Below are 24,564 nucleotides of genomic sequence, written 5' to 3'. Positions count from 1 at the left end.
TCTGGGTCTGGGATGGGAGTTTGGGCAGAGCTATGCTGCAGCCTGTGTCCTCTGGGCAGGGCATCCATACAAGGAATTCCACACTCCTGAGACCTCTGCTGAGAATGCCTGCCTCCAGGCCTGTGCATGTCATCCCTGGGGTGGCAGGTCACCTAAGCAGAACCAGCACACTGGGTGCCCAGGGATCCTGTGCACTCTGGTGACCTCATCCTCCATCTCTGTCGCCTCTCCCACATTTCTGAGGGACAACTGAGCACAGATTCTGGGACACTTTGGGAGAACTCTAAACCCTTCCATCTAATGGGCCTCAGGAGCACTACCTATGGGCATTGCACCATGCTAGGTCAGCAGGGCGAAGCAAAAACAGCAAACAGGAGGGGTCCCGGCCCTCTAGCTAGTTGGAATATAAGGCAACACTTGCCGAGTATCCCACAGTAAAGCTGTGGGAGCCTAGAGGATGGGGGTTTTTGGAAAGAATGGACCTGAAAAAGTTCTTGAGCTTGATCTGGGTGGTGGTTCACAGGTGTGTACACCTCTAAAAATCCATCATGCAGGCCAGCCAGGTGTGGTGGCTTTCACCTGTAATCCCAGCACTTTGGGAGGCTGAGGTGGGCAGATCTCTTGAGCCCAGAAGTTGGAGACCAGCCTGGGTAACATGACAAAACCCCATCTCTACAAAAAATAACTGGGCATGGTGGCACACTCCTGTATCTTAGCTACTCAGGAGGCTGAGGTGGAAGGATCACCTGAGCCCAGGAGGTCGAGGCTGAGTTGCAGCGAGCAGTGATTGCCCCACTACACTCCAGCCTGAGTGACAGAGAAACCCTGTGTCAAAAAAAAAAAAAAAAAAAAAAAATCCATCATGCTGTGTACCCTTAAGATGTGTGCACTTTACCATATGTGTTATTCTTCGATTTTTTTTTTTAACTGTAACTGGCCCTGGTCTCAGAACTCAGCAGAGAGTAGACAGGCCAAGCGGGGAGCAGAAGGTAGGTGGCAGGACCTCCAGGGAGGCCAGGTCTGGAGGCCCAGTGATGGCAGTGGAAAAGAGCCGTGGGCATGGGTTGGAGCCATTATCAGGAAAGAAGGTGAGGGCCTGGGGACTAACATAACGTCAGAGACAGAGGCAGCCAAGAGTGAGAGGTCTGGGGTATGACAGCCAGGGCAGCCTTCTGTTTGGGGAACACCCAGAGACGACTGGGAAGTCCCAGTATGCACACAGTTTAAGGGGAAGTGGAGGAGGGATGTGTTGACTTCTCTTAGGTTCCGAATAGGTGAGGACTGCGTGACTGACAGCTGGAGGGTCCAGGGCACCAGAACACACTCAGGACTCTGAAAGTCAGGCCCTGGGAAATAACTTCAGAGGGTGATCAGCAGCAGCCAGCCCATGGGCCTGAGCACCACCCGTCCCTAATCCCTGGTTTCCCCCAAAGCAGTCTGAGCAGAAAAAAGACCTGAGCCCGCCCCAGACTAGCCTGGGTCAGCCCCACCATTTGTGAGGTCCAAAATCCTGTGTTTGGGGGACATGTGTGGTGAGTCTCCAGCCTGAAGGTGGAAAGGAGGGAGCACACAGTAGATGCTCGAGCAATGGCAAGGACTGACTCTAGGCCACCCATGAAGCTAAGCAGGGGCCCTCTTCACACCTCTGGTCCTCCAGTGTCTCCTCAAACATCCCCAGAGCAGGAGGCTCACTCCCTCAGTCACTCCCTCCATTTCCATAAGCTCTAAGTGCCAGGACATTTTCCTTCTCTGGGGCTCAACTTTGCCTCCAGGACATTTCTCAGAGTTCTAGGATAAACTGCTGTCCCCTGAGGCTGCTCTTCCCTGCTCATCCAGCCTGGCTTTTGCAAAGCCTTCAGCATGCTGGCTCTTCTCCTGCAGATGTTGGGCAGCAGGGGCCCCAAAAGGACCATAATCCTTCGGATGCAGTCTGAGCCAGAAGGAGGAAAAATCACCTCCTTTGACCTGCATGCTATACCACTATTAATACAGCCCAAGCTATTAGCTAAGGAGGCTACATGCAGTGTGTGGTTCCCATTTAGCTGATGGGAAAAAGAGGGAGTTCTCATTTCACATACCACCTTGGCTTCCCAGAGCCTCTCCATGATCCCCACCCAGTCCCCGCCCCATTGGGCCCCTACCCAATCTGCCCTCCTTCACCCACTGCACTCTGCCCCACTCACAAAACTTTTACGTGCCCCAGCCAGCTCTTCCCCTTGCCACATTTGTATGTGTAATAGCCTGGGTCTGAAATGCTCTGGTTCATCTTCCCCTGGCTAACCCCTGCTCACTCATCTTACTTCCACTCACCTCCTCCAGGAAGTCTTTCCTGAAAACCCCTGCCCTTGCCTAAATTAGGCTCCGAGGTTATCCTCTCTCAGTAACCCGTACTTTTCCTCCATGGTGCTTATCAGGGTGTCTACTCTTCCTTACCTTGAGCAGCTATCTCAGAAAGGCCCCGAGGGCAGGGACCATGTGGATTCTGTTCCCCACAGTGTCCCCAGCACTGGGCACAGTGCCTAGCACAGAGCACATGTACATACAGTAAAGATGGACTGAGTGGACCTGTAAATGAGGCATCCTTATTGATCTGGTTATGCAAAGCCCTCGATTGCCACACCACTCCATCCTCCCCAGCCTGAGCAAGAGAATGCAGCGTCAAGAGTGTGTGCTTTGGAGACAGGCAGACCTGGGCCCACGTTGCTGCACAGCTGCTTACCAGCGTGCACCTGTAGTGACTTTGTGTCTCGGAACCTCCGTCTACTCACCGGTAAAATGGAGATGGTGATAGTACCCACCTCCTGGGATGACGGATGTGATACAGTGGCACGTGCAAGGGCCCAGCACACAGTGCTCAGGACAGAAGTCTCCTTTATAGGGTGCTTGTGGGCAGGGTGTGTGTGCGTCCTGGCCACCTCAAACAAGCAGGGCAGGGCGGGGCTTGCTCTGCTGAAGATCCAGAGCAGCGGGGTGGTGACCAGGCTCACCTCTCAGGCGCAGCTTGCTCTTGGGATACTCCCTTCTCGAGGTAGGCCATCCTCATTCTCTCTGGTGGCCTCAGAGCCCCATCATCTTTGTCCCTCTGTAAGAGCCGCAGGGAAAAGGCACCTTTACCGTCTTCATGTTCTGACTGAGCAAGCAGAGGCCTAAGCCCCAGCTGCACAGGCCCCCAGTTCCTGGCCCCCATCTACCCCAGGCCTGGCTACCGCCCCTTCCGGGGGGCTCAGGAGGCCGAGTGAGTCCGGTCTGCCGCAGACTTGCTGAGGAGAGGTTCCAAGTCCCTGGTCTCCCGTGCTCACTCTATTAGGAAAGGGTTGCTTTTTCTCATGTCCCTCTTTCCTGGAACCACCTCTAGGGATAAATAAGAAAACGTGACATAACCCGAGAAGTCCCTCTAGGCCCAAACCCCACACCCTGGTGGACCTCAGCTACTTCTCTGTGGCATGTGAGACTGTCGGCCAAGGCCGTTTCTGAGCAGAAGGGAAGGGGCTGTCAGCCCTTGGCCCATCAGAAAAATGATCCCATTCTCAAGGGGCTGACACATGAGGCATCAGTGAAAACCCCTGGAGCATCTTCAGGACACATGTAAAGCCACAAATGGCACCGTCCAGTGCCCCAGCCCCCCCAGTCTCTTTCAAGGGCCAGTACAGACCCCACCCCTTTGGGAAGCTCCCCAGATCCCCACTGTGCCTGCTGTGGCCCATCTGGACCCTTCCTCCTCAAACGGAACCCCTCAGCTTTGGACTCCGTAAGTTAAGGCTATCACTGCCTCCACCTATTGATACCCTAAAGCCAGACTGAGAGTCTGGGTTGGGTGTGCTATCTGGCCCCCAGGGCTTTGCACACCCTGCACCCCACTCCCGCCCTCATCACCCTCTTTGCTAACGCCTACACCTTCCTTAGAATTCAGCCCAGGCAAAACTTCCTATGCCATCCCTCTGCATTCCCCAGGCCTCACTTGCAGGCTGGAGGATGCCCTGCAGGGCTCAGCACCCTGGTCTGACCTGGGCTTATCTCTGTTGATGTATCCCCCACCCCCAAGCTGGTCTATCTGCTTGTCTGCCTACTTCACTGAACTAGAAGTGCCTTGAGGGCAGGGCTGGCCTTGGTCTAGAACAATGTCTGGAACTGAGTTTGTAAAATGAGCAAATGAGGCTGTGAGAAACACTCTCACCCATCCAAACCCAAAGAATGGACTTAGCAGCATGAAGAACAGCAAAAGTGAGACTTTTAATAGTGCTCTTGCAAGATCGGGTGTCTAGTAGGCAGGCACACTCAGGACAGTCACAGCAGGTAATTTATCTCCTAGCATACAAGTGCCTCCCCCAGTTCCTCACTGGTCGAGTACTATGGAGTTACAATCTTCCCGGACGTCACCTAAGTTTCATTATCCCCCTTATAAGGTTATACCCTGTCCCCTTCCCCACTTAAGTTTCAATTTCCCAATAATGAAACTTTCTTCCCTTTTATGGACTGACCCCTCCTCTACGTTCTGTTCGCTTATTGTGACCTTCTAGGTGCATGGCCCATGCAGCTTGTTACATTTGCAGGCTGGCTGCCAATACTTAGATTTATCATGCCTTGAAAATGGAACATGTAAAATGTTTTCTCACAAATTCCCTCCTGTTTTCTATTGACTTCCTTTGGTCTCATTTTCATTTAAACCCTTTTGGTCCTTGAATTGCTCTAGAAGTTGTTTACTATTTTTCTTCCTTACATAGGAGAGTGAGTTTAATTTGGTTTCTAATAGTAGCAGGTTACTCTGCTGGTAAGTCATGGGCATTTGTTTATTAATAGCTGTTTCAATTCATCTCTGTGCTAGTCCCCTCACACAAGGGATTATACAATATCTCACTGCTGTTAAGACTCCTGCACAATTAAGAGAGATGGAAGGATTGAAGTTACCATGCCTTTCCATTTTTCAAACCAACCTTCTAGCCAACCTGTAAATGGGTCATTAATTCCAGCATTTTTTGCCAGTTCATTGGCTAGAGTTGTTAGTCCTTATAAAGCTTTTATGATGGTCCCATCTGGGGTAGTAGTGTTGGGAATGCAAGTACATTTCCCACCCAGCATAACATATACACCCCCTTTTTCTGCTAGTATCATGTTTAGCGCAAACCTGTTTTATCAGGCCATTCAACTGGTGGCATCCAACTGATCTCAGCTCACTGCAAGCTCCACCTCCCGGGTTCACGCCATTCTCCTGCCTCAGCCTCCTGAGTTGCTGGGACTACAGGCACCTGCCACCACACCCGGCTAATTTTTTGTATTTTTAGTAGAGACGGGGTTTTACCGTGTTAGCCAGGATGGTCTCGATCTCCTCCTGTGTGTGTGAGCTGGGATCGGCCACTGCACTCTAGCCTGGGCGACAGAGGGAGACTTGTCTCAAAAAAAATTCTGGCAGTTATTTGGCAGGAAGCCCTTGGACAGATGTAGTTTATTCTTTAGGGGTCTCCAGCTTGGAGTTACCCACCCCATGTTTACTGTCCAACCCTGAAATTGGGTAGTCCACCATATATTATCCCAGTTTGGGCAGGGTGATGCCCTACTGTAACCTGTATTTGGTTTAGGGCAAAGATACTTATCTGCCTGTGAGATCCGTCTCTGATTTTTTTAATTTCCACAAGGTAAAACCTGGCAGGCATTAAATCTTATAGTCTGGGGTGCTACCATCTTGGTCACATTAATCACCAACCTGACTGGGTAGAGAGAAGTCCCCTGCCAGCTTCCATTTTGACCTTCTGCTCTTTGCATAGTAGCCCATCCCAGTCATATTAACTTCCAGAAATGGGGCCAGCCCATGTTTTCTTTTTAAATTTTTCTTAGAGTTAACTTTAAGGGTTCCTTAAAGTTAAAGTTAGACTCGGGCACTTTCCACTGGTCTTTTTCCCTCCCTTCCAGGGCCTCTTTTACCAGTCCCTTGACTCTAGTATAGTGAGTCCATCTCCATTCAGCTGTTTGCAGGGCCATCTCCATGGTCAGGAGCACTTGATAGGGACCGTCCCAGCTTGGGTGGAGCTTGTCTTCTTTCCAAGTCTTAATCAGCATCAAGTCACCAGGCTGGAAGTGGTGAACCACAAACTTAAGGGCGGAGTTTGAGTTAGAAGTCTTTTTAACCTAAGGGATGACAGGGTGGAGGATATGGCCAGTATATAATTTCTTAAGAATTGATCCTTGGTTTTCATAGAAGGGAGATCTGTAGCTCTGCCTAAATACGGGAGCCCATATAATAACGTGTAGGGGAACAATCTCAAGTCTTTTCTGGGAGCTGTCCTAATCCTGTGGAGTGCTACTGGGAGACATTTGGTCCAAAGCATTTTAGTTTCTAAGATTAGTTTGGTGATATGCTTTTTGAGAGTTTGATTCACTCTTTCTACCTTTATAGAGGAAGGGGGATGCCAAGGGGTGTGATAATGCCATCTAATTTGTAAACCTTCCATAATTCCCCTTAACACCCTTGAGGTAAAGTGGCTCTCATTGTCTGAATCAATATTTTTCACCAGACCAAATCTAGGTACAATCTGTTCTAATATTATTTTGACCATATTCCTGGCAGTGGCTGTTGGGAGAGAAAAGGCTTCCACCCAGCTGGAAAGGTGATCTACGATCACCAGTAAATACTTTAATCTTCCTACTTTGAGCATTTCTGTAAAATCTACTTGGATGCTTTGAAATGGTCTTAGTCCAGGAGGTCTTCCTCCCATGGCTTGTTTTCTAATTACCTTTTGGTTTATCCTTTGACAAGTTACACAATTTCCACATACTTGTTTAGCGAGGGTATAAGTCCCTATACACCCATAATTCCTAATGTTATAGGAGGCAGAAAGAAATTTAGGTAGACAGGGTAAAGTGAGTCCCTGGCAGAAAACTTTCCCTCTAACAAAAAGCAGCTCAGAAAGCTCCCTTTCTAACCTCATGTGGTTCAAAGAAATTACTTCTCTTCTAACAAAGGGCAGCCTAAAAGCTCAGCCTGTAAATCACAGATAAACAGCTCAGGCACAGAAGGAAGGGGGTTGGGGGGGTTGGGATTGGGGGGAAGTCTCCTGGGTAATCACCAAACTTCACACTCATACAATGGGCCCCAGTAAAAACAGTGGGCCTTAATAAGCACATTCCTTTCCCTTTAGGCACACTAAGATAGGGAGGCTAAAAACGGACTGGGGTTGGGGGGTGGGTGCCTGAAGCTGCAAGAAGATGCCTGGAACAGACACAGACACTCTCCCTCCCAGGTAAGTGACAAAATGGGGTAAAGGTGATAGAAACTCTGCTCTAAACAGATAGCACACCTGGTCACAACTAAATCATCAGACCCTAGGAGGATAATACATCCCCTCTTCACTAGCCCCCTCCTCGCTAGCCCATTTATGAAAACTCTAAACATTTTTATTGCAACTTGGCAACCTGCTTAGGATCCCCCTTTCAATGCAGAGCGGCTCCCGCCCCCGGCCACCAAATTCCTGCTCCAAACCCACTCCACCTGTGGGACCCTGATCTCCCCAGCTGCAAGACCAAGAATCCTGGCATCCACCCCAGCCAACAAGGCTGCCTCACTAAGTATTGCATTACACAGAGCCTGGGGTCCCCAATGACTCCCTTTGTGTACTATAGACATTAGTTCTTTTATCAAGGGTTTACTCACACTAGCTCTCTCTCACACTGTCCACCTTTATTTCAGCTGTCTGCTCCCGCTCTGTGGCTCCTGCCACCCCCACACCTGCAGCTGCATTTCCTGGCCCACAAGGCCAGCTCTTAGTTACAAAATTAACTTTTAAAAGGCTTTGACTTACTGGGTCCTCTGTATTTAATCCGGAGGTTGTTTTTTTTTTTCTTCATCTGATCTCTGGCCTCTGCAGGAATGCAGAGGGAGTTTTCTCTTTTTCTTGTTGAATCTCGAGTGCCTTTCAGACATTTTGAGTCCTAGGAGTGGACTCTTTGATCCCTTTAATTATTAGTTCTCTGAGGTTCTGCATTTGAGCCTGGTCCCTGGGATCATTATTATCCCATTTGGGATCAACATTTGGAAGTTTTTTGTTCGACTGTCAAGACTTCTTGCCTGGGAGGGTGTTACCTCTCCCATATAGTCATGGCCACTCTCCTAATCATTCCCCTTTCTTCTCCTATGAACAGGATATTTAAGATAGACATCATTTCAGCCCAGGTGTAAAAGCTGGGTCCTGTGAATTTGTCCAGCTGGTCTGCTAAACCGAGGGGATCTCCTAGGAGTGGTTTCATTTCCTTCTTGAAATTCCTAACATTAGTACTTGTAAGAGGAGCATTTACAAAGCCAATCTCTCCCTGTTCCATAAGAACTTCCCTAAAAGGGAACATGCTAGATGCCTGCTGTGTGGATAGGGAAGTTCTCAATCTCTCTCCTATACTGTTCTAATTCTTTTTTAAAATTTTGATAAGGATTTAAAGAAGCAGTTGGTTCAGCTCCCCCATGGTCTCCAGGTCTTTTTTCCTCTAACCCTCTTGCTGCCCCTTGATCTTCCTGTCCCCTATTTTGTGAGACATATGGAGCGGGCACGCATGATGGGGGTCCCAGGGCTTTTCCCTAGGTGAGGGCTTTTTACTAGCTCTTTTTCTTCTTCTTTGAAGGGGAACATGGGGGTGAATTCCTTGATCCAGCAGACAGCATAACATCTCTTCTTATGAGGATGGGGTTTTATCATTCACATAGAGAATTAAAGCTTGGCACACCCAATCCTCATCTGAGCCTAACTTGGGCCAAAAGACTGAAGGTTTACAAATGGGTCTTTGGGCCAGGTAAAACAGCAATGCTTTATTATCTTTTGCTTTTCCTTGTCCCTGGTTCAAGGGTTGTTCCTCCAAACCTGCCACATTCTCCCCAAAGGACTATCTGGGGGAACGTCAGAGGGAGTCTCTAGGCCTAGAATTCCTGTTTCCCATTTTCAGTCAGTCTCTGAGTTTCCCTGTGTACTCAACCCCCCTTACTGAAGGTTTCTTGCACACCCCGAGAATAGCTTCATCAATTTCCAGCCATCTCCCTCTCGGGAGAAGAGAACCACAGATTGGGACTCTGCACTCACTTTGTATCTAAGATACATGTCAGTCACACACACACTCAACTGCCGAAAATGCCCAACCACCAAGGCAGTACTTATAGTCCAGTTTTCCACCTTGGCTCATGCACAAGGTTGCCTGGTTGCCACAGTGCCTGCTTTTCTCCCTGTGTCATCTCAACTGTCTCCTGAGTAAGTCTTGGGTTTGTCTGTGGCTTCCGTGGGGAGCTGGGATGCCCGACAGAGCAGGCCACCTAAATTGCGTAGGACATGTCTCCTCTCTTGGCCAGAGTCCCACTCCACGCAGGCACAGGGATCCCGGACAGGCCCCCAGGTTGTGAGAAACATGCTCACCTGTCCAAACCCAAAGAATGGACTTAGAGGCATGAAGAACAGTGAAAGTGAGACTTTTAATAGTGGTCTTGCAATATCGGGTGTCTTGCAGGCAGGCACACCTAGGACAGTCACAGCAGGTAATTTACCTCCTAGCACAAAAGTCCCTCCCCCAGTTCCTCATTGATCGAGTACTATGGGGTTACAATCTTTCCAGACATTGCCAACGTTTTATTATCCCCCTTATAAGATTATACCCCATCCCCTTCCCCACTTGTTTAGATTTCCCAATAATGAAACTTTTTTCCCTTTTATGGGTTCACCCCTCCTCTACATTCTGTTCATTTATTGTGACCTTCTAGATGCATGAGCCCTGTGGTTTGTTACGTTTTCAGGCTGACTGCCAATACTTAGATTTATCATGCCTTAAAAATTGACCACTTAAAATGTTTTCTCACAGGCCAAGTATGGTGGCTCATGCCTGTAATCCCAGCACTTTGGAAGGCCAAGGTGGATCGTCTGAACTCAGGAGTTCGAGACCAGACTCGGCAACATGGCAAAACCCTGTCTCTACCAAAAATACAGAAAAATTAGCTGGGCATGGTGGGACACGCCTGTGGTCCCAGCTACTGGGGAGTCTGGGGTGGGAAGATCACTTCAGCCTGGGAGGCGGAGGTTGCAGTGAGTCAAAACCACACCCACTGCACTCCAGCCTGGGTGACAGAGTGAAACCCCATCTCAAAAAAAGGAAGAAAGAAAAATGAATGAATGAAAAGAGGTTGTGGATGTGTGGGGACAGTGCGATATGGAAACTCCCTGTACTTTCCACTCAGTTTTGCTGTGAACCTAAAACTACTTCAAATAACTTTACTAATTAAACAAATTAATAAATGAGTGAAGACATATGATCAGCACTTGCTCATACAGCTTTGGCTTGCAGAGGCCTCAGGCCATTATGCTTGTGTGAAGTACCACAGGCAGACTCCTCCCCCTGAGAGCCAGGACTTTCCTTCCCTTGTTCGCCCTGCAGACCTGCCACTGGCCCAGGCCTGGGTGCGAGCAGGTGCTGTGATCCACCTGACTGGATGACGGGGTGGCCTATTTCCTACCCATCTGCCTGCGATGTCATAAGTCAAGGGGAGTCCAAAGGCCATCTGAGCTTTGGTGTGTGCCCTCCATTGTCTATGCTATGGCCACTGGTCCACCCTGGAGGGTCAGGCTGGCTTGTGAGCGGAGCAAGAACTAACCCCTGAGGCTTACAAATTCTCCATGCACGCATATGCTTGCACACCTTCTGCTGCTAATCTGGAGTATTCCTGCATCCCAAACCACCGTGATTCTCTCAAGTTCCAAAGAGACTGAGCCGGGGCCATGGCAGAATCTATAGACCAGAGGGGACAGTCCTGGCTCCAGGATATCTCCAGGTACTAGTGTTCCTGTTCTCCAGTCATAAAAATGGGGCAACTCAGGGCATGACTTCTTTCCTAGAAAATTCCCAGGCAAACCTCTACCTTGGTCTTGCCTCCCTGGAAGCCCAGGACGATCCTTGTGGAAGCCTGGGGGGGCCTCTACCTTGCCCTAAACCCCCACTGCACACTCACCTTCCCTTGCAAGCCAGCCCTGGGAGAGGCCATACAGGGACTTCAGGGATGGTCTGGTGACTGGCCTGTCACCCTCCAAGACCCAAGCTTCGTTCTCTCCAGCTGACCTCCTCCTCTGGTCTTCCTCCAATGGCCCTGGGCCTTGGAGGCAACATGACTCACAGAAAGAGCAAGGGCTTGGAGCCTGCCAGAACTTCCTCACTTCCTAGCCGTGGGACCTTCAGAAAGTTAAGTAACTGGTCAGGCGCGGTGGCTCACGCCTATAATCCCAGCACTTTGGGAGGCCGAGGCAGGTGGATCACCTGAGGTCAGGAGTTCAAGACCGGCCTGGCCAACATGGTGAAACCCTGTCTCTACTAAAAATACAAAAAATTAGCTGGGCGTGGTGGTGTCCACCTGTAGTCTCAGCTATTCAGGAGGCTGAGGCAGGAGAATCACTTGAACCCATGAGGTGGAGGCTACAATGAGCCAAGATTGCACCACTGCACTCCAGCCCGGGCAACAGAGCAAGGCTGTGTCTCAAAAAAAGAAAGAAAGTTAAGTAACCTCTTTGAACCTCAGCATCCTCATTTGTCAAATTCTTGCTCTCAGAAGAAATCATGGCCAGGGGACAATATCCACCTTAGTGTTGCTGTGAGGATTAAATTGTAAATCGTGGCCATTGCTTCACAGAGCATGGCTTCCCTCTGGTGCTCTGTGAGTAGTGACCATACATGCTGGTTTGCCTGGAACAGTCCGGTTGATGTCTACTGGCCTGGCATGTTAATTGCCCCTTTTCACTCTCAGAAGCGCCCAGTTTAGACAAAATATAGTCAGCCTATCTGTGTTTCTTTCTATTCCCAGCTCAGGTCCAGCCTGCATGAGCAGCACCACTATTTCTACTTTCCCCTCCAACAGGCCATGTTTGGTTTGTGGTTATGTTACTGACACACCAGGGGTTCGGTCTAGGTCCTGCTGTGGGTCACACAGAGAGCCAATGACTGAGACACAGAGGATTGCCAAGGAAGGCTTTAATCGAGTGCTGCGGCCAAGGAACTGGGAGCTCAGTCTCAAATCCATCTCCCTGGCTAAAATTAGGGGTTTGTACAGCAGGGAAGACACGTAACAATGTAAGGGAAAACAGGAACTCCGGAGGGGTAAGGAAGCGATCATGGTAATGAGGGGCCTGGGTCTCCCTGTCTGGATGCTATGATCTGTGAGTTTCAGTTATTTGATACTTTTTGAGGGGCCTGGTATCTCACTGTCTGAATCTGGTGAGTTTCAGGCTCTAAGACCAGATGTGTCAATTTCTGTTTATTAGGAAAAACTGTCTATGAAACTATTGGGTCAATTTCAGTTATATCCTTCTTTCTGGGCCTCAGGTTCCTCTTATACTATTATCATTTTTTAAAGATAGGGTCTCCCTATGTTGCCCAGGCTGCAGTCAGTGGCTATTCACAGGCGCAATCATAGCACACTATAGCCTCAAACTCCTGGGCTAAAGCGATTTTCCTGCCTCAGCCTCTGAGTAGCCGGGATTGCCCATGCACACCACCACACCTAGCACAAGTTCTTCTTTTTTTTTTTTTTTTTTTTTTTTTTTTGAGATTGAGTCTTGCTCTGTCATCCAGGCTGGAGTGCAGTGACGCGATCTCAGCCCACTGCAACCTCCACCTCCTGGGTTCAAGTGATTCCCCTGCCTCAGCCTCCTGAGTAGCTGGGATTACAGGCACGTGCCACCACATCTGGCTAATTTTTGTATTTTTAGTAGAGATGGGTTTCACCATGTTGGTCAGGCTGGTCTCGAACTCCTGACCTCGTGATCCACCCACCTTGGCCTCCCAAAGTGCTGGAATTACAGGCGTGAGTCACCGTGCCCGGACTCATATTTCTTTTTTTTGTTTGTTTTGAGATGGAGTCTGGCTCTGTTGCCCAAGCTGGAGTGCAGTGGCAGGATCTCCACTCACTGCAACCTCCACCTCCTGGGTTGATGCCGTTCTCCTGCCTCAGCCTCCCCAGTAGCTAGGACTACAGGCGCCCGCCACCATGCCCAGCTAATTTTTTGTATTTTTAGTAGAGACGGGGTTTCACCGTGTTCGATCTCCTGACCTCATGATCCACCCACCTCAGCCTCCCAAAGTGCTGGGATTACAGGCGTGAGGCACCGTGCCTGGCCGACCGGCCTCTTATTTCCTAAATGGGGGTAACAATGCCCATCTTGAAGGATATTCAGGAGGCTTAAATGTAGGGTCTGGCACAGGCCAAGAGCCAAATAAACCTGAGTTCCCTTCCATGGCCTTCTCTCTTTTCCCTCCATCATGCCAGTTTCCCCCAAGCATGGCACACCAGAACTCAACTTCTCCCCTGCCAGGAGAGCAATTTCCAGAAGTTCCAAGTGACATATCAGCTCCCAAGCCAGGGCCAGGCCATGGTCTCTTCTGAGAGCAGGAAATCTTCAGGGCCAGGAGCAGTGGCTTACACCTGTAATCCCAACAATTTGAGAGGCTGAGGCAGGAAGATTGCTTGGGCATGGTGGCTCTTGCCTGTAGTCTTGGCTACTCCTCTGGCAGCTGAGGTGCAAGGAACACCTGAGCCCAGGGAGGTCGAGGCTGCAGTGAGCCATGATCGCACCACTGCACTCCAACCTGGATGACAGAGTAAGACCCTGTCTCTTAAAAAAATTTTGTTTACTTATTTATTTATTTTGAAATGGAGCCTCACTCTGTCGCCCATGCTGGAGTGGAGTGGCACAATCTTGGCTCACTGCAACCTCTGCCTCCCGGGTTCAAGCAGTTCTCTGCCTCAGCCTCCTGAGTAGCTGGGATTACAGGCACCCGCCACCATGCCCAGCTAATTTTTGTATTTTTAGTAGAGATGGGGTTTCACCATCTTGGCCAGGTGGGTCTTGAACTCCTGACCTCGTGATTCACCCACCTCAGCCTCCCAAAGTACTGGGATTACAGGTGTGAGCCACTGCGCCTCGCCAAAAAAAATTTTTAATTAAAAAAATTTGGCCGGGCGCGGTGGCTCAAGCCTGTAATCCCAGCACTTTGGGAGGCCGAGACGGGCGGATCACGAGATCAGGAGATCGAGACCATCCTGGCTAACACGGTGAAACCCCGTCTCTACTAAAAAATACAAAAAAAAAAAACTAGCCGGGCGCGGTGGCGGGCGCCTGTAGTCCCAGCTACTCGGGAGGCTGAGGCAGGAGAATGGCGTGAACCCGGGAGGCGGAGCTTGCAGTGAGCTGAGATCCGGCCACTGCACTCCAGCTTGGGTGGCAGAGCGAGACTCCGTCTCAAAAAAAAAAAAAAAAAAAAAAAAAATTTATGTCTGGTGAGGACCTAGTTAAAAAAAAAAAATTGGGGGCAGGGCACAGTGGCTCAAGCCTGTAATCCCAGCACTTTGGGAGGCCGAGACGGGTGGATCACGAGGTCAGGAGATCAAGACCATCCTGGTGAACACGGTGAAACCCCGTCTCTACTAAAAAATACAAAAAATACTAGCCGGGCGAGGTGGCGGGTGCCTATAGTCCCAGCTACTCGGGAGGCTGAGGCCGGAGAATGGCGTGGACCCGGGAGGCGGAGCTTGCAGTGAGCTGAGATCCGGCCACTGCACTCCAGCCTGGGAGTCAGAGCGAGACTCCGTCTCAAAAAAAAAATAAAAATAAAAATAAAAATAAAATTTTTTTTAATTTTAGAGAGGGCCAGGGATGGTGGCTCATGCCTGTAATCCCAGCACTTTGGAAGGCCGAGGCGGGCGGATCACGAGGTCAGGAACACGGTGAAACTCCATCTCTACTAAAAATACAAAAAAAAAATTAGCCAGGTGTGGTGGTAGGTGCCTGTAGTCCCAGCTACTTGGGAGGCTGAGGTAGGAGAATGGCATTAACCCAGGAGGTGGAGTTAGCAATAAGCCGAGATCGCGCCACTGCACTCTAGCCTGGGCGACAGAGCAAGACTCTGTCTCAAAAAAAAAAAAAAAAAAAATTAAAGAGAGAAAGAAAGGATCTTCAGCATCCATGTGTTCATGTTCAACCCACGTTGGCTGCTTCCAAGCGCATTGCTATTGCTGGTAACATCGTTTTGCCTATACAGACGGAAGGCACCTTTGAACTCACCTTTGAACGCTCCTTCCTCTTCCAGGAATCCAGAGGCCTGAAAGGGAGTGCTGGGCCTCCAGTCCCTAAGGACCTGCTGTCCGGGCTAGCAGGCAAAGGGTCACCATGTAATCTCAGCAGATAAAGCCACCATGAGATGAGCCCATAGCAGCAAGGGAATGACTTGCTCCCAGATTCTACCTGGATTAGCCACATGTCCTCCAAAAGCCCTGAAGCTCATGTATCTGCCTCTTGCCCTTACTCCCACCCACTCCCCACATTCTTTTGCTATGAGACAACCGGTAGTTCTTCTGGGCTGACCATTCCCATTGCCTTGCCGCAGGGGGTACCAAACCTGGCTTAAATATTGTAGAATATTTGGTTCCACCAGGAAGTTCTCAGTGTAAACAACCTGTCAGTTATTGGGGTTGACTCTTAGCTCAGAGGCAGTTGCATGACACTTAATCACGGATTTTCATCCTGCCCTAGAAACCACAATACATGAAGGAAGGAAGCCAGGAGAAGAAAAAGGTAATGAAGCAGCTGTCCAGTTGGGACTGAAAGGGCAGGCATCTGGTGGTGCTGGTGTGTGGTGGAAGGGGTGTTTCAACTGATCCCAAGGAGGTAAATGCAAATGAGGGTAGAATCCTGTGCAGGAGCCTGTTTGCACGTAGCTGTAGGGCAGAAAGAGAAAACCCTAGTACACTGCACTGGCTGTGTGGCCCTCAGTTTCTTGTCTATAAAACAGCTACATATGCTAATTGACTCCATTGTGAAGCTGTGATGTGAAAAGGGTGAAATGAGATCAAAGAAACACTTGGCAATATGGAGAACATGTAACACATACCCATAACCCAAGTATTATCTAGGGCTCCACCACATAGTTCAGTCCTACTCAGCTGCACTCAGAGAATTACACATTGCAAAGGGCTTTAAAAAGAACCTCGATCTTGTTGCAGTGAGCTGAGATCGCGCCACTGCACTACAGCCTGGCGATAGAGCAAGACTCCATCTCAAAAAAAAAAAAAAAAAGAATCTTGGCCAGGCGCAGTGGCTCATGCCTGTAATCCCAGCACTTTGAGAGGCTGAGGCGGGCAAATCACAAGGTCAGGAAATTGAGACCATCCTGGTTAACACGGTGAAACCCCGTCTCTACTAAAAATACAAAAAATTAACCGGGTGTGGTGGCAGGCGCCTGTAGTCCCAGCTACTCGGGAGGCTGAGGCAGGAGAATGGTGTGAACCTGGGAGGTAGAGCTTGCAGTGAGCCAAGATCGTGCCACTGCACTCCAGCCTGGACCACAGACTGGACCACAGAGCGAGACTCCATCTCTAAAAAAAAAAAAAAGAGAGAACCTTGATCTTTACTTGGGTCTCTTGAAGAACATAAAGTGTGTCAAATTCACAATTCTCAGCAACATTCCTCAAAAATCCTTTTATTCCCCACCCCATCTCCTTCTACCCCTTAGCTGCTCTGAGACCCTATTAAGCCAACTCCAAACCACCCAGGCTGGAGTGCGGTGGTGCAATCTCGGCTCACTGCAACCTCTTCCTCCTGGGTTCAAGCAATTCTCTTGCCTCAGCCTCCTGAGTATCTGGGATTACAGGCATGTACCACCACACTTGGCTAATTTTGTATTTTTAGTAGAGACAGGGTTTCACCATGTTGGCCAGGTTGGTCTTGAACTCCTGACCTTAAGTGATCTGCCCACCTCGGCCTCCCAAAGTGCGGGATTACAGGCGTGAGCCACTGAGCCTGGCCATAAGGAAAGACTGAACAACACTGTGAGGTCAGGAGAGAGAAAAAAACTATACTATAATAAACAAAGCAAAATTATTTTTCATGGATGGGGCTGAAGACTGCTATAAATCTTGCACCAACACACACACACAGTGTCATTTAGTCTCCCTCCCCCACTGGCCACAAGGAGAGTGGGTTGTTTTTGTTTGTTTGTTGGATATTGTGTTTTGTTTTTAGCACTCACCACCTTAGGGAAAGACCATGGCTTTTACAGTTTTTAATGGTGTTGATTTTTCTTCACATTGTTACTCACTTTTGTCACCCCTTTTCCAGAATCAAGGGTGTGGTCAAGGCCTTCAGCACAACCTAGATTCCCCTTCTCAGCATCCTGGCTTCCTCCTAGACTCCAGCTTCTCAATCCGGCCCCAGTCTGTTCTGCACATACCGCCTCGGTGATCTTGACCACACTCCACACTCACCATGTGCCTCCCCTGCTAACAGCTCCCAACCTCCCCAGCACGTGGAGCCTGAGTTCCTCCTTGGGTGTCCTACATCAAGCACATGGCAGCATGTCTTCACCCTTTGTATCCTTGGTCCTCCTGTAAGCCCCAGTCCAAGTTCTGTTCCCTCCAGGAGACCCACCCTGACTGCTCAATTCTGAAGTAGAGTCCATGCCACACAGTCTCACTTTCGTTGTTTACTGTTATTTGATCATTGTGAGTCTTTCTCCCGTAAGAACATAAACTCCTTGAGGTCAGGGATCTTAAAGGCTTATTAAAAGCACACAAGGATACCCAAAATTCATTTTCCTCTGTTAGCTTGTGACAAGAAAAGAAGGCCCATTTCTACTCCAAAGGCCTTGATGAATATCTTCAAGGTCAGGCATGGTGGCTCATGCCTGTAATCCCAGCACTTTGGGAGGCCAAGGCAGGCGCATCACTTGAGTCCAGGAGTTCAAGACCAACCCGGGCAACATGGTAAAATCCCATCTCTGCAAAAAATAAAAAATTAGCCAGGCATGGTGGCATGTGCCTGTAGTCTCAGCTACTGGGGAGGTTAAGGTGGGAGGATCGATTGACCCCTAGAGTTCCAGGCTACAGTGAGCTGTGACTGTGCCACTGCACTGCAGTCAGCCCAGGTGACACAGTGAAACCCAGTCTCAAAAACAAAATCTCCAGATGCCTTTGCCAAGTCTTTGTGTTTGTTTGTTTGTTTGTTTGCACTAACTCTCTACCATCATTTTTAAGAACTTCTAGATAAAGAGCAGAAAGAGGCCAGGCTCACACCTGTAATCCCAGCACTTTGGGAGGCTGAGGCAGGCAGATCACTTGAGGCCAGGAGTTTAAGACTAGCCTGGCCAACATGGTGAAACCCTGTATGTACCAAAAATACAAAAATTAGCTGGGCCGTGGTGGCGTGCACCTGTAGTCCCAGTTACTCAGGAGGCTAAGATGGGAGGATCACTTGAGCCCCAGAAAGTCAAAGCTGCAGTGAGCTGTGATTGCGCCACTGCACTCCAGCATGGATGACAGACTGAGGCCCTACCTTAAAAAAACAAACAAAAAGAGCAGAAAAATCTTTTTATATTTTTACTTATTATTATTAAATTTTTTAGAGACAGTCTCACTCCTCACCCAGGCTGGAGTGCACTGGCATGATCATAGCTCACTGCAGCCTTGGACTCCTGGGCTCAAGTGATCCTCCCACTTCAGCCCCCTAAGTAGCTGGGAAAACAGGTGTGTGCCACCATGTCCAGTTAGTTGTGTTTCTTTTGGTAGAGATGGAATCTCACTATGTTGCCTAGGCCTATCTCAAACTTCTGGTCTTAAATTGATCCTTCTGCCTTGGCCTACCAAAGTGTTGGGATTACAGGTGTGAGCCACTGTGCCTGATCAGAAGGAACTCTTTTTAAAATGTATTCATCTGGCCCAACAATTAAAAATGAAGTCACCTCCTTTTTTTTTTTTTTTTTTTTTGAGACAGAGTCCTGGCCTGCCTCCTATCTTTGTTTCTCAACCACTCAGTTAGTTCCCCTGCCAAGAGGAAAACAATAGACTTTTTTTCTGTTTATCTTTTTAAAAGCATTTGATGCATACACAAGTCAATAAGAATATATCCTCCTTTTCTTTCCCCACCCCCATTTTTTCTACACAAGCGTGCATGTGACACACATTCTTCTGCACCTTGCTTTTTCTGTTTAACAATGTACCTCAGAAATCTTCCCAAATCAGCTTCCTCAACACTTTGTTTTATGGTTGTGTAGAGTTCCAGTGTATGGCCGGGTGCGGTGGCTCACGCCTGTAATCCCAGCACTTTGGGAGGCTGAGGTGGGCGGATCACAAGGTCAGGAGATAGAGACCATCCTGGCTAACACGGTGAAACCCTGTCTCTACTAAAAATACAAAAAATTAGCCGGGTGTGGTGGCGGGCGCCTGTAGTCCCAGCTACTCGAGAGGCTGAGGCAGGAGAATGGTGTGAACCTGGGAGGCAGAGCTTGCAGTGAGCCGAGGTTGCGCCACTGCACTCCAGCCTGGGCGACAGAGCAAGACTCCGTCTCAAAAAAAAAAAAAAAAAAAGAGTTCCAGTGTATGAAGGAACACTAATTTATTTACCCAATCTCCTGGCTGTTAGATAGTGAGGGTGTTTCCAGTCTTTTAGTACCATATACAAGGCTGCAATAAATCTCCTGTTCAGACATAATGTCATACAACTGAGTCTACCCATGGGACAAATTCCTAGAAGCAGAATTGCTGGGTCAAAGGGTAAGGTGCATATGTAATTTTTTTTTTTTTTTTTTTTTTTTTGAGACGGAGTCTCGCTCTGTCACCCAGGCTTGGAGTTCAGTGGCATGATCTCAGCTCACTGCAACCTCTGCCGCCCGGGTTCAAGCAATTCTCCTGCCCGAGCCTCCCAAGTAGCTGGGATTACAAGCATGCACCACCATGCCTGGCTAATTTTTTGTATTTTAATAGAGACGAGGTTTCACCAGGTTGGCCAGGCTGCTCTCAAATTCCTTGAGCTCAGGCAATCCGCCCGCCTCAGCCTCCTGAAGGGCTAGGATTACAAGTGTGAGCTATTGTGCCCAGCCCTTGGTCTTTTTGTCATCAATGCATAGGAACTCTTTATATATTAGGAGAATAAGCCCTTTGTTTATGACCTGCAGATAATTTCCCCAGCATGTTGTCCTTTGACCTTGACTTTGGGTTGTTGCTCAGTGAACCTATTTTTCTATAGTCAAATTTATCAATCTTTGCTTTTGTGGTTCCTAAATTTTGTCTCTTGTGCAGTAAGGAGCAGAAACCAATAGCCCCAACACACACACCACTTTTTTGTCAGTACAAGCTTGGAGTGACTTGCTGGGTTCTGTAAGGAATAGGACAACTCCTGCTCTCCAAGAGATCCCAGTGTTAGGAGGAAATAAAGTAAACTGACAATTACAATTCTGTTGTAATAAATAGTGGTGGCAGGGCACGGTGGCTCACTCCGGTAATTCCAGTACTTTGGGAGGCCGAAGCAGGAAGATCAAGAGGTCAGAAGTTCGAGACCAGCGAGGCCAACATGGTGAAACCCCGTCTCAATTAAAAATAAAAAAATATATAAAAAAAATTAAAAATCAGGACAGGCATGGTGGCTCACGCCTGTAATCCCAGCACTTTGGGAGGCCGAGGCAGGCGGATCACAAGGTCAGGAGATCGAGACCATCCTGGCTAACATGGTGAAACCCCCTCTCTACTAAAAAAATACAAAAAAAAGTTAGCCGGGCATGGTGGCAGACGCCTGTAGTCTCAGCTACTCGGAAAGCTGAGGCAGGAGAATGGTGTGAACCCAGGAGGCGGAGCTTGCAGTGAGACGAGATCGCGCCACTGCACTCCAGTCTGGGAGACACAGCGAGACACCGTCTGAAAAAAAAAAAGCAGAGCGTGGTGGCATGCCTGTAATCTCAGCTTCTCAGGAGGCTGAGGCAGGAGAATTGCTTGAACCTAGGAGGCAGAGGTTACAGTGAGCCAAGATCGCACCACTGCACTCCAGCCTGGGTGACAGAATGAGGCTCCATCTCAAAAATAATAATAAAAATAAAAAATAATAGTAGGAAGCACCATGGGAACCTGGGCAAGGAGGATGCAGTCAGCCAGGGAAGGCTTTCCAAAGGAGGTAGCACCCAGGTACATCCAGAGGCATGTGTGGGAGTCAGTCTTGTCCCAGTAAAAGCAGCAGCATGTACACAAGCAAGAGGCCTGGCCAGTTCAAGGTCGTCCAGCCTGGCAAGAGAATAGGGAGCCCTTCAGGGTTGGCGTCTGTGGTAAAGGGCAGGGCTAGAAGGGTAGGCAGGAGCCAGATCACAAAGGGCCAGGTGTATACTGCCCAGGAATTTGGGCCTGATCTGAGGCAGTGGGGAGGCAGCAGCGGGACCTGACCAGCGCAGCGGAGTGCAGGAAGGGCTGGAGGCGGCCCAGGGTGGAAGCTGGGCCTTGGTTTGGAGGCTTCTGCCTCCCACCCAGCAGCATCCACAGCAGCCTTGAAGGGCTCATGGCTGCCACACAAGAGTGCATGTTTCAGACCCAAATGTTCTATTCTCTGAAACTTCCAGAATTCTATAAAAATATCAGGGAGGCTAGAATCTTCTCTGAGAAACATTTCTCCCCAAGATGAAGATAACTTCCAGTGCTTGGACACCTCATGGGGAAAGCGGTGATTGTCACTCCCACTCAGCACCTCGCTGGCAGATGGGGCCAGCTAAATGCAGCACCTGCTCCTCTTAGCTCCAGTCTGGCTCAGGCAACAGCTGGGATCTTTAGGCCCAGCCCAGCCCCATTCATCCAGACCCCCCCTTCAAAATGAGCAGCAGGGATGCAGGACTGCTGTGGGTGGGAGATGGAGAGGCGAACCCCCAGGGACAGGGGCCTCCAGCTGGCCTGAGTCCACAGAGATCTATGTTCCCTTCTAGCCAACAAGGCAAAGTCCTACTGAGCAGCAACAGCTGTTTTCAGAGCTCTGGGACAGTGGCCTGTGAACTTCCCTGCTCCCATGGCCTTTTCACACAGGCACTTTTTGGTTGATCTCCCTGGGCAACTGCCTTCCCTAAAATGCCTGGCATAGATCCTCACACATGATGAATACTCAGAAAACGGTATCAGTTTCTGTTAAAATTGGGAAGTGGCTGGGCGCGGTGGCTCACGCCTATAATCCCAGCACTTTGGGAGGCCGTGGCCAGCAGATCACTTGAGGTCAGGAGTTCGACATCAGTCTGGCCAACATGGCAAAACCCATCTCTACAAACAATTCAAAAATAAGCTGGGCGTGGTGGCGGGCACCTGTAATCCCAGCTACTCAGGAGGCTGAGGAGGGAGAATGGCTTGAGCTGTGATTGCACCATTGCACTCCAGCCTGGGCGACGGAGCAAGACTGTGTCTCAAAAAATAAATAAATAAAAATAAAAATAAAATTGGGAAGCCTCACCATTTACTGGTGGGTTGCTGAGGGAGAGGAAGGGCAATGTGGACAAGAAGGAAGTTGGAAACCCTGGAAATGGACTTTTAGGACCATCCCCGGGTTTCAGTTACCCAGGTTCCCTTCAGGCCCCATCCCCAAGCTAGCCAAAGAAGTTGGTTCTTCATGTTACTAGTTATAGTTTATTTCGTGCCCTAAGGCAATTTTATCCCAAAGGGTCACATGGTGAAGTCAAGTGCTGTTGAGATAAAGGCTGTGGAGGCTGCTGGAGCACTGATTCCAGCCAGAGGGCTTCCTGGTCCCCTCAAGGCACCTCTATTCTCAGCGTTCTCAGAGCCCACGTGGGATGTCCCCTATACCTGGCCTGGAAGTCGGAGGGCAGGAAGCCAGCCTCAGGCTCAGTTCCAAATATGCAGACAAGCCCTCCCCACTGCAGCCACACCAAATGGCAATTAGGTCAAAAGCTGGGTAGCAGAGGGTTTCTGGGCCAGAGTGCATGGTGTCTCTGGATCTACTTCCCTTGGTCATGTATACTGGGGGTCGGGGGGTCACAGACACCCAGGCCCCTGCCTCAGGTCCAGCAAAGCTGGAAGGATGAGAACAGAGGAAACCAGGAAGCAGGAAAGAGGCCTGGGACCCAGGGCAGGGTCAACCCTCCTGGCTGCTTACCTGTCACCTGCATAAAGGGATGTGTCAGCTTAGCATCCAGGATTTTCTTTTTCCCAAAATGAGATGGGGCATTGCAGTAAATGTTAGGAAAGCTCTCTGGCATATAAGCATGCCTAGTTTTAACTTCCATTGATTTGACATTTACTATGTTCCAGGCACTCAGTGGCATGGGTATTTTGCACACATAATTTCACCGAATCCTCTCAACAACTCCCTGAGGGTAGGAAACAAGATAGCTGAGGAAAGTGAAGGTCAGGAAGGCTAAGTCCTGAACCAAACTCCCACTGCCAGTAAGTGGCAGAGCTGGGATTGGAACTAGGGGCTTTCTGGCTTCAGAACTTTATCCTTAACCACCATGTTATATGGGGACTAAAGAGTACCAGTGAGTCATCAACCCAGACCCTTCCCCAGCCACACCTGGCAACACCCCCTGGTCTCTGGGACCACAGTTGGGTTATAGGGAAAGAATGGAGCCTCCTAAACGGTGATTGTTCTTTATTTCCCCGCACCTTCAATCTCATGGCATGGTCTGCAGGAAACCTCAGAGTCCTGCCAACTCGCAGGCTTCGCTGATCGCATGGCATCTGGGCACCCCGCCAAAGAGCTGAAGCTCCCAAGGCTCAGCCAGGACTCTCCAGCTGTGGTGTTTCTAAAAGTCATTCTGGGTGAGATGTAGAGCCGAGTTTTCCCAGTCGCTCAGTCCTCCTCCAGTGAGGACAACACTGCTTGCTCTCCTGGCTTGCCTCGCCCATCCAGGAAAAGGTGGGGATGGGCTCTAGGCAGCGGCCTCTCTTGGTTGAAAGAAGCTGAGACCTGAGCCTTCTGTCCAGTATAACCTGGAGCAGGCCCAGCCCCTGGGGAGGCTCAGAGCAGGCCCCCCATTCAGCAAATAAGGGAATCCTCCTATTTTGCCAACATCCATCTTCACCGACTTGGCCTGAACACATGCTGAATACAGAGGGACAACCATGACAGAAATTCCAGGTCAACTCTGCTGGAAGCCACTGTGCTGGAAGAGGACTTCTTTCACTTTGTCCACGATGGTCCCCACTTCAGCCATGGCCCCCAGACCTGGGAGCAAAATTCCGCTGTAGCCAGACAGGCAGACAGTGCCTGTAGCCCTGCAGACCCCTGCCCATTGCTCCCTGAGTGCTCCACCGAGAGCCCAAGGCCTGAGAGGGCAAGGTCTGTCTCTGCCTGAGTCAGACACATCATATCTCTCCCGAGACCCCCGGTGAGGCCCTGGGAATTGTTCCAGTAGCCATCCTTAACTACGTGTGGGCTGCGTGCCAGGGACTCTACCACGTACTTTACATGGTCCATCCCATTTTACCCTACCAATCTGGAGGCAGGAATTACAATTCCCATTTTCCAACTGAGAAAGCTAAGCTCAGAGAATGGTTTGCTAAGGTCGTAACAGGCCAGGAACTGAACTGAGATGTGACCCCAAAGCTGAGCCCCTTCTACAGCCATGGGCTATGAGCCTGGCAAGACACCCACCTTCGTCTCCACACACCAGCTTCTTGGCCACACAGGGGATCTCGACATAGCCGAAGGCCTTGAGCTGGTCTACCTGCTGCGCTGTGATAGGGTGCTCCCACATGGCGGTGTTCATGGCCGGGCAGAAGAGCAGGGGCTTGCTGCGGTCCCAGGCCCGGATGACGCAGGT

The 24,564-nt window shown here is 49.6% G+C and overlaps 4 protein-coding genes across 6 annotated transcripts in view; 3 read left to right on the top strand and 1 right to left on the bottom strand.

The window, feature by feature from the left end:
- Window positions 1-24,564, top strand: part of ULK3 (unc-51 like kinase 3) — a 297,486-nt gene that overhangs the window by 50,949 nt on the left and 221,973 nt on the right. The window lies entirely within an intron of this gene.
- Window positions 1-24,564, top strand: part of SCAMP2 (secretory carrier membrane protein 2) — a 427,899-nt gene that overhangs the window by 189,238 nt on the left and 214,097 nt on the right. The gene's annotated exons all lie outside the window — the stretch shown is intronic.
- Window positions 1-24,564, top strand: part of LOC126960028 (cytochrome c oxidase subunit 5A, mitochondrial) — a 254,695-nt gene that overhangs the window by 97,666 nt on the left and 132,465 nt on the right. The gene's annotated exons all lie outside the window — the stretch shown is intronic.
- The window catches only part of CSK (C-terminal Src kinase), a 278,351-nt gene continuing 277,162 nt past the window's right edge, over window positions 23,376-24,564 (bottom strand). For all 3 annotated transcript variants that reach the window (XM_050799867.1, XM_050799870.1, XM_050799869.1), the window contains 2 exons: window positions 24,396-24,564; window positions 23,376-23,966 (listed from right to left, as the gene is read on the bottom strand). In XM_050799867.1, the coding sequence (XP_050655824.1) occupies window positions 23,881-23,966; window positions 24,396-24,564 (255 nt within the window). In that variant the 3' untranslated portion in view covers window positions 23,376-23,880. The remainder of the gene's footprint in view (window positions 23,967-24,395) is intronic.

The sequence above is a fragment of the Macaca thibetana genome, chromosome 7 (genome assembly GCF_024542745.1).
Source record: "Macaca thibetana thibetana isolate TM-01 chromosome 7, ASM2454274v1, whole genome shotgun sequence".
Taxonomy (NCBI): domain Eukaryota; kingdom Metazoa; phylum Chordata; class Mammalia; order Primates; family Cercopithecidae; genus Macaca; species Macaca thibetana.
Note: the sequence above shows the minus strand (reverse complement) of the source record. Positions and strands in the feature narration are given on the sequence as shown.